This window comes from Electrophorus electricus, chromosome 18, assembly GCF_041902795.1.
Source record: "Electrophorus electricus isolate QZ-2024a chromosome 18, ASM4190279v1, whole genome shotgun sequence".
Taxonomy (NCBI): domain Eukaryota; kingdom Metazoa; phylum Chordata; class Actinopteri; order Gymnotiformes; family Gymnotidae; genus Electrophorus; species Electrophorus electricus.
Genome location: NC_137514.1, coordinates 15,137,501 through 15,147,500, shown reverse-complemented (window position 1 = coordinate 15,147,500; position 10,000 = coordinate 15,137,501). Strand labels below are relative to the sequence as shown.

At 42.8% G+C, this 10,000-nt stretch overlaps 1 protein-coding gene across 1 annotated transcript in view; it reads left to right on the top strand.

Annotated features, from left to right (window-relative positions):
• The window catches only part of myo15ab (myosin XVAb), a 44,952-nt gene that overhangs the window by 27,203 nt on the left and 7,749 nt on the right, over positions 1-10,000 (top strand). Inside the window, exons 36-45 of the mRNA XM_081701600.1 lie at positions 953-1,246; positions 4,379-4,484; positions 4,601-4,716; positions 5,088-5,147; positions 5,389-5,464; positions 5,608-5,723; positions 5,892-6,010; positions 8,502-8,643; positions 8,979-9,090; positions 9,301-9,375. Coding sequence (XP_081557726.1) covers positions 953-1,246; positions 4,379-4,484; positions 4,601-4,716; positions 5,088-5,147; positions 5,389-5,464; positions 5,608-5,723; positions 5,892-6,010; positions 8,502-8,643; positions 8,979-9,090; positions 9,301-9,375 — 1,216 coding nt within the window. The remainder of the gene's footprint in view (positions 1-952; positions 1,247-4,378; positions 4,485-4,600; positions 4,717-5,087; positions 5,148-5,388; positions 5,465-5,607; positions 5,724-5,891; positions 6,011-8,501; positions 8,644-8,978; positions 9,091-9,300; positions 9,376-10,000) is intronic.

Below are 10,000 nucleotides of genomic sequence, written 5' to 3'. Positions count from 1 at the left end.
TGTCTGCTAAAATGCATAAATGTAAAATGCAAAAATGTTGCGCGAGGAAAATACTGTCAAAACTAAGGAAGTATGTTCAGCGGGTTCCTGTTAACGTTTACCTTCTTTGTCATCATGTGCAGGATATTTGTGCCCATTAATCTATTCCTCTGTTGAATTATAGCATTTTATTGCTATATTTGTACCTGCTTCGACCGTGATCAAAGAAAACTGAAGACTCATCACTATTTGTCAGAAACAGCAAATTAGAGCAAGCAAACAGACATATCCCATACATGCACCATACATACACCATACATACCCCATACATACACCATACATACCCCATGCATACACCATACATACACCATACATACCCCATACATACACCATACATACACCATACATACCCCATGCATACCCCATGCATACCCCATACATACCCCATGCATACACCATACATGCACCATACATACACCATACATACACCATGCATACCCCATACATACCCCATACATGCACCATACATACACCATACATACCCCATACATACCCCATGCATACCCCATACATACCCCATACATGCACCATACATACACCATACATACCCCATACATACCCCATACATACCCCATGCATACCCCATACATACCCCATACATACCCCATGCATACCCCATACATACCCCATGCATACCCCATACATACCCCATACATACCCCATACATGCACCATACATACACCATACATACCCCATACATACCCCATACATACCCCATACATACCCCATGCATACCCCATACATACCCCATGCATACACCATACATAAGTCGCCATTCTATTGCTTTTCTCACTGAATGACCTCAGAAACATGCCATTAATGAACAGGATCCATTTCTGAAGCAGCCTCCTTGCTTCCACCTGTTGGGTGCACTGCAGCATCTCCGCTCCTCTGCCATGTCTCCCCCGTCCAGGCGCAGCAGATGACGATGCAGGCCATGGCCATTGTGAACAGCCCCATCTCCAGCCCGCCAACCAGCCCACCCCCGATCCCTTATGCTGCCATGCCCCCCAGCCCGTACCCCGCGCTCCCACCTAGCCCCTACGCCCACATCTCACCGTCCCCCTACGTGGGCTCCCTCGTTAGCCCCTACCTGGCCACCACGTCCGCCCAGCCGGAGACCTCTGCCTTGGCCCGTCCAGAGGCGCAGGGCGGGCCCGGTCTGATCGGCCCGCTGAAGACCCCGCAGTCGCGCCCATCAGCTCAGGTTAGGAGGTCTGCAAAAAGCTCTCTAATATACATAACAGTGCCTGATTTAACGTTGAGGACGAAAGTGTGCATGTGAGCACAAGTGTGCAGTGATGAGTCATTCCACCAGTTTGGGAGAGTTGTAGCTGACCTCCTGTGTGAGATTAATGACAAGGCTGCAGGAGTGTCAGCTCTAGTGGTTACGGTCCCTGAGCCAGTTCATTAGCCAGTCCTGAGCCAGTTCATCAGCCAGTCCTGAGCCAGTTCATCAGCCAGTCCTGAGCCAGTTCATTAGCCAGTCCTGAGCCAGTTCATCAGCCAGTCCTAAGCCAGTTGATCAGCCAGTCCTGAGCCAGGTTATCAGCCAGTCCTGAGCCAGTTCATTAGCCAGTCCTAAGCCAGTTGATCAGCCAGTCCTGAGCCAGTTGATCAGCCAGTCCTGAGCCAGTTGATCAGCCATTCCTGAGCCAGTTCATCAGCCAGTCCTGAGCCAGTTCATCAGCCAGTCCTGAGCCAGTTCACGGTGCAGCTTTGATGATTTTTCCTTTTGAGCTTTCTTGCTTATTTTGTTCCTGTTGTGGGTTTTGGAGTCAGCCAGCAGAGGATGGGTTCCCCCTTTGAGTCTTGGTTCCTCTTGAGGTTTCTCTCTCAAAATATAGGGAGTCTTTCCTTGCCACTGTGTAGTTTGCTGATTGGGGGCTTGGACTCAGACATGTGTAAAACATGTTGTAAAAAACGTTATATATAAAAAAATTTAACTTTTACTTTGAAATGTATCTTCACCATATCCTGTAATATGCCAAGAGCAGATGCAGTTAAAGTGATTCTAATTAATGCATGACTTGAATTAATTAGATGAATAAATAAATCAAACAATGAATGCTTTGCAATTGCATATTTGAATAGAAGTAAGATACAAATTGTACTTCCCTAGTAAATACCAACATCATAGAGTTTCCACTTGTTTATATAGTGTACTGATTAATGCTTACTTATTTACGCTATCCGCTTGGATGAACGTATGCTGCCATCATCTCTGCATGTGACCTTTAACTTTCCAGGCTAAAGTATCTAAAGGGGCTTTAGGCAAGGAACTGACACATACTGTGGTGAAACCAATCACCATAGACAAAAAGCCTTCCAAGAAACACGGTATGTCATCTATTCATGTGTGTGTGTGTGTGTGTGTGTGTGTGTGTGTGTGTGTGTGTGTGTGTGTGTGTGTGTGTAAGTGTGTAAATATTTACAAATATATGTGTATATGAAAAAGTGACTCTCAAGACAGTAAAACACATTTACCCATCAGCAATCTAGATTCAGTGTAGGCTTGCCCTGTGTTTTGCCCAGAACATTAACAAAACAATACTAAAGTTATTTTCTCTTTTTCTGTCTTGGTGGCTCACTGTCTTTTTCTGTCTGTCTCTTTCTGTATCTTTCTTTCTCTGTGTGTCTCTCTGTCTTCCTCTATGTCTGTCTCTCATTCTCTCTGTGTCTCTGTCTTTGTCTCTCTCTGGGTCTTTTTCTGTGTATATCTCTCACTCTCTCTCTTTTTCTGTCTGTTTCTGAACATTGAAATGCCGAATACTCACACCTGAATATTCTGTTAGCTTCCTTACATGAACTCTGCATTAAAATCTTAGGCCTGCCGTGGTTGTGGAGGCTGTTTATTCTGGGGCCCAGGTACACTTTCTTCAAGAGGATTCAGTTCTGTCTTGTAATTCTTGTGTTTGATCAGGCTAAGTCGGCCATCCAGCGAACTAAGCGCACCAAAAGTAGCTGGACCCAACAGAACCAGACATGCTGCAGAAAAGCTTAATCGCTGTGCTACTGAAAGAACTGGGAATTTTCGTATTTGATTTAATGAATGATTTGGTGCACTTTCAAAATATGCGGTGTAGTATCATTATCTCATATGATAAATGGAGATCTTGTGGTGTGTGCTGTCCCTCAGCAGTAATGGGTCAGGAGACACAGACAGAGACTTTTATGTTGCCTTTAAAGCACCAGTATATCACACTTACAAACATTCAATGCTACAATAATTCTAACCCATGATCAATCTCTCTCTCTCTCTAACTCTCTGTCTGTGTCTCTCAATCTCTCTCTCTCTCTCTCTCTCTATCTCTCTGTCTGTGTCTCTCAATCTCTCTCTCTCTATCTCTCTGTCTATGTCTCTCAATCTCTCTCTCCCTATCTCTCTGTCTGTCTCTCAATCTCTCTCTATATATATCTCTCTGTTTGTGTCTCAATCTCTCTCTCTATCTCTCTGTCTGTGTCTCAATCTCTCTCTATCTCTCTGTCTGTCTCTCTTTGTCTGTTTCTCTCTCTGTCTTTATCTCTGTGTCTCTTGTCTCTGTGTCTGTGTTTGTCTCTCTCTCTCTCTCTCTCTCTCTCTCTCTCTCTCTCTCTCTCTCTCTCAGCTCCTGTGGCAGTCTCAGGACCACCACCTGCTACAGAAGTAGTGAAATACTCTGTCTCTAACTCTGAGCACATCATCCCCAGCCACAACATAAAGGATATCATCAAACAATACCAAACATTGCCCTCTGAATCACCACCTGACAACAGAAGGTGTGTGTTTGGTGTGTATGTGTGTGTGTGGGGGGGGGGGGGTATATATATTCCTTTTTTGAAATCTTTTTTTTAACTGAATTTTACAGAATGTGCATATTTGATTTTCTAAATGTTTTATTAGTTTTAAGCGAAAGGACAAAAATATTTTCTTTTCTTTTTACTGAGGTTAAAGTTAGGGTTATGTTTAAGTTTACATATTTATAAAACATATGTGACATAAGAATGAATATATCTTGAAAAAGTATAAAATGTTTCTACATATCTTTCAGAAAGAATTTTAGAGTCATAGAGGCCTAATGTGCTCATAGGGTGTCATACATATTTGTATTGTTTTGTAGGAAAGAAGGCAAAGTTTATGTGAAAAAAATTAATCCACATGAGGAGGCCATGCATATCCTAAAAACTCAGATGGACAACCCACCACCTAGACAGGTGCTAAGAGCTAAAATGGTTTCAGATTATTGTTATTTCTTTAAAGACTTAATAAACGAGTGTGTGTGTGTGTGTGTGTGTGTGTGTGTGTGTGTGTGTGTGTGTGTGTGTGTGTGTGTGTGTGTGTGTGTGTGTGTGTGATTAGAAACAAACACCAGCCCCTGTTACTGGGCCCAGACAGCCAGGCCTTACACTGACCAGGAGTAATAAAAAAAAGGCACCAGAGCCTCCATTAAATATACCACCACCAGGTAAGACACACACTCACACAGTCTCATGTACAGGTAACAGAAAAACACCAGTTCAGACATCCAGCAAATCCATGTTCGTGTTTAAAATATGCAACTGTGTGTGTGTGTGTGTCTAGTCTCTAGAGATCTGCCTGTAGAATCAGAAACCATCCAAACACAGCTGCATCGCAGCACATCTGAGGAACATTACACCTACACCAACGTACTGTGGAAGATCTACCTCAGGAAAGAGGTGTGTGTGTGTGTGTGTGTGTGTGTGTGTGTGTGTGTGTGTGTGTGTGTGTGTGTGTCTTTCATTTACCTTATTTGTGTGTTTGAGGAGCTTTTGGCAGGTAACAATAAGGAGAAATTTGTGACAAAACATGTATGTGCATTTTGTATGAAACCCAAAATCATTTTGTAAAAAGAAAAGTTGCCATTTTACTTACCTGCCAAAAACATATTTTAGTTATTCAGGTTAATAAACATATTTACACATAAACATACAATGCCCTTCATAAGTATTAAAGCAATAAAATTAAAATAGTCATTTTTGCATATTCACATGACATTTGCATTAAAGCTGAGGGGTTGAATCTGAGGCAGATAAATGCTCTTTTTTAGGTGTTTTTCCCCAAAGACAGCTGGAATCATCCACTGGTGCTGGACGTGATATTCAAACAAGTAAGTGCAACACTGCCTCCATCTGTTGCTACTGGGGAATTACAAATGTTGCTCTGAAGCCTGTTTTATTGTGTTATGGTCTTTTTTATTACTTATTTGAGTAAGTACAGTCATTAGGCAGGTAATTTATTAATAATGAAATTAGCCCTAATAGTGGATGAATGAATTTTGATATTTCCTCAGAGGGTTTGAATTTTGAAGTCCCTGTTTCCCCCAATTTTGTACTGTCATCTTCCCTCAGATTGTAAGTGACACGTATTCAGAGGCCTGTGTGCGCATTACCAAAGAGGAGAGGCTGAAGATGAAAGCTTTGTTTGGTGAGTGGACTTCAAGTACGAAGATGTTTTGCTAAGTTGCCACTGAGGTCCTCTGTATAAAAGAGAAAGTGTGTGTGTGTGTGTGTGTGTGTGTGTGTGTGTGTGTGTGTGTGTGTGTGTGTGTGTGTGTGTGCGCGCGACAGTGCAACACAGAATAGAGCAGAATGCGGATATTCAGGATGAGGGTGTCAAGAAGACCATTGTCACAGCTGCACGGGAATCATGGGCGATTTATTTCTCTTGCCTTTTCCCTGCTTCAGTGAGTACTAGCCAGAAAAAGAAAAAACAAATTACCCTGCATAATTTGTGGATCACATGACCACATAATTTGTGGATCACATAACCACACGCATTTGTCACTGACAGCGTCTCGGGTCAATAAGATGTCATACTGCAAATGCTTTGTTCATGCGTGTGCATTCCGCAGGGCAGCGTGGGTACTGGAATCCAGGTGCTGGCTGTTTCTCATTCTGGTATCAGACTGCTGAAAACCGTGAGGAGCAGCACCACTGCCCCAGACTACTTCAGAGTGCTGCGTTCATACAGGTACATTACAGAACCATCCATAAAACGAGACTATTTTAGCACCGGAAGCAATGCTACACTAGCAAAATGATTGGCGCAAAGTCAAAGTCCATGAAAAGATAAGCAAGATAAAACTCCATAAAACGAAGAAACCATGAGAGGAACCAAGAGTCAAAGGGGGAGCCCATCCTCCTCTGGCTGGCACTGGACATCACAACTACTAAAGAAGAAAATGAGTAATAAGGACAAGTAAACAATAGTTCTGGGTTCATAGAAGCCCTAGTCTGAGTTAAATGAGTGTAAATGTGTCCAAGGAACAGTGCTGGAATGAGCCAGGAACCGTGAGGTGAAAAGGTGAAGTGACAGCATAACAACATACCAATTTACTATAACTCTCAATGCCCATGAACCCCCAGATCCTATCAGGTCTGAGTGTCAACCATTGACAAGAAGGTTATTCCTTAGCTTGGGAGCTTTATAGTAAAAGGCTCTGGCCCCTGAAGTAGAGCCTGCTCCTCTTGACATAACAATATATAGCGGATCATAATAGACCAAGAGTTCATAAAGGTACTGTGGACCAAGACTATTCAGTGCTTTGTATGCTGTTAGAAGTATTTCATAATCAATATGAAATTTTACTGCAAACCAATGCAGTGTAGCTGAGATAATAATAATATAACTGACATTTCTAGTTCTAGTAAGGTGTTTAGTTGAACTGAGGCTTGTTAATGCTCTTAGTGGTACAACCAAACAGTCCAAATTGGATGTGATAAATGCATAGACAAGCTTTTCTGTATCATTTAATGATAGTACAGGATATTTCTTATCTTTGCAATGCTCCTGAGGTGGAAAAAGGCTGTCATAGAAATACTATTTGCATGAGTTTCAAATTAGATACTGGAATCCATAATTACACAGAGACTGTTAACTGTTAAATGTGATGTAATTGGGAGACCATAAAGGTTTATTACGTAATCAGAAACATTGTTCCTGGCTGCTGGGGGGCCTAGTAAAAGGACTTCTGTGTTGTCAAGATCAAGAGAGAAAAGGTTTTTCAACATCCAGTGCTCATTTACTTGACACATTCCTTCAAGTCCTTGACATGTTAATAACACACAGGGTCGAAAGTCAACAATAGGTCATTAACTGCTTTAATCAGTGCTGTCTGTACGGTTCTGAGGCCTAAACCCTGACTGGTTGACTTCATGTCATACCAAACCAAACTAAGTGAAGCACAGAATATAGCTATTTATTCAGGGATAAATAGACAGTGACCAGAAAGCAATCAGGAGACCAGAAAGCAATCAGAACAATGGTGAACTGGTTAGGGTGGGAAAGCAGGCAGGCAAAAATACTGAAACAAGCCTAGAAAACCAAAGAGATGTCTCAGATTCAGTTGGGATAGAGAGGGATGTATGTACATGTGAGTGTAAAGAAGACAGAGAAAAGATGTAAAGAGTAAAGAAGTCATAACACCAGCTCTATCATGACACATGGAACATGCCATCCCAGCACCGGAACCAGACAGCAACATCTGACTAGCTGCTGCTGAAAAGGAACACAATTTGGCAGGGACAGTTTGAAACACGCCCCCCATCAGTTTCTGTCTCAGCTGTGGCCCTGTCAAGATATCATAGGCACTGAATCTGACAGTATTTCTCAGAGCCATATCACTCCTGAGCTTCCCAGTACTGCCAGGGGAGCTGTAAACATCCATAGCAAGAGGAGGAGCTTTGTGAAGTGCAGTGTCAGCCAAGATGACCAGAGTGTACTGGCCCAAGAGGGGGGTCATGAAATGTGAGTGGAACATAGATGCTTCTACTTAGGACAGACCATTCATGGATCTCAAAGCTGAACTTCTGGCAGCCCAGGCAAAAGTGTCTCATAGAGGGCCAAAATGTGGAATGCCAATGACAAGAAATGCCTCAACAGTTGGTTCTGTCCTTTCGCTCGACTCGTGGCAATCCAGACTCCAACTGATAACAGCAGAAGTGTCTGTTTAGTCAGCGTCACAAAGAAACAGAGGTCAGCGATGTTGGAATGCAAAGCCTGGAACCACCCAAGACTGGTGTGAGTGGCAGAGGGAAGTTTGGGTTTATTCCACAAGGAAACAATTCAGTAACAAAGAGCTTGATGTAGAGACTCAGAGTCAAATTACAGGCAGGATTGGGGCAGAAGTCATAAAACTTAATTAAACTAAACTAATCAGGCTGGAAAAGTGGCAGACAAAATGCAGTAGAAAGTTATGACAACCAGCTCATTAATGCAGCTGGGCAAGTTACAGCAGATAAGTTACAGTGTCATGTGTCAAGTGAGCTCATAATGGATCCTTATGATGAATTCCACTGCAGATGATGAGGAGATGGCAACCAGCAGGGGGCGCCGGTCAGCAGGGCTGTGATAATGAGTACCAGAGCACGTGCAGGGGTTGTGTGTACAAGGCAACACAAACTTATTGCCATGTTTGCATTTCTCCTCTTTCTTCTTTTTCCTGTTCCTCTTCCTCTCCCAGCTATGCAGACATCCTGTTTGTGACCATCCCGTCTCCGAACATGCTAGAGTTCAACCTGATGAACGAGAAGCTAATCCTGTTCTCAGCCAAATCCCAACATATCAAGCACATGGTGGACCTCTTCATCTCACATCTCAAAAAGGTGAAGAGTGCTGGAAGCAGTGTCCACCTTCCTCAGCCCTGCTTCATTTTCTTCTCCCCAGTTCCTTCCCTCTTTTTGACTCCCTCTTCGGTGATCTCATAGCATTTTCCTCTATTCCTGACCTGGATTTCTCATCCCTACCCCACAGTCCAGGATACAAACTACTGCACTAAGCGTGCAAAGGGCAGAAGATAGTACAACATGCCAGTATACCTAACTTAATTCAACTGGCATCATTGTGGTTTACTTCTACGTATAATAAAAAGCTTGTTTGCCTTCCTTCAAATGGTCACCTCCAATTCTCGCACTCTGTCTTTTTTTTCCCTACTTTGCAGGATTCGGAGTATGTAGTAGCCGAGCGGAATTACATTACAGAGGACCGAGCTCTGCTCAGTTTCCATAAAGGAAACATCATACGCTTGCAGGCTGTGGATGGACTAGAGGAGGGTGAGATGTAGTACTTTGATCTCTTGTTTTTTTCCCCTGTCAGGCACACCATCGCAGACAAAACACACCCACACCCACGCACACACTCACACGCGCACGCAGCAGGTCTGCTTATCGTCGCTTATCCTTGTGGTAACTTCGGCTTATATTTTTACATTGCGCTACAGTATTTACACTACTGTCAAATTTTACATTCTACATGTCTTTCAGGTCAGCTGTATGGATGTGTGGTTAAGAAAACGGTGATCTACCTAGAGGAGGTAAAGCGAGGTGCTGCAGACTTTGGTAAGCTGTATTCCTCCGGGTCAGAGCCCTTTTTAGGACTTTCTAACTTCTGAATCTGACATGCTTGAAAACCCTATAGAGCAAAGGTCCAAAGCAAAACTCAAAAAGACTTTAATAAAGTGTTGGGCTTCCTAGTGTGCAGGTGGCCTTTACTGATTAATCTCTCAGTAGTGATGGACAGTCAAGAGACATCTTGGTTTGAGAGGAAATATCTGTCAGCATAATGGTAGTTTGGAAATTTTAAGGGAAAATACTTTAAAAGGACTTCAGAGGTTTAGCGTCTTTAAACTTCTAATGTAAACCTAGTTTTACGATAAAAGCTAGCTCCATTAACTTTTAAACTTCTAATGTAAACCTAGCTCTGGGGTACAAACCTGGCTCAAATAACTTTCTGTTGTTCTGTTGAGTTCAGATGTGGAAGTCACTTCAACACAATTATGTTGCATAAAGTCACTTGAAGATGAGCTCAAGAGACATTCTTACTTTCAGGGAAGGCAGCCATAGACAGTTCCTTCAAAGACAAACCTTCTGGTAGACCCATGCAGATTAGATCTGAAGGCTTAGAGTTGGCCAGGAGGCTAAACCTGAGTTTTTTGCCAGCAAAAGAAATAAGAGTATCACTGCT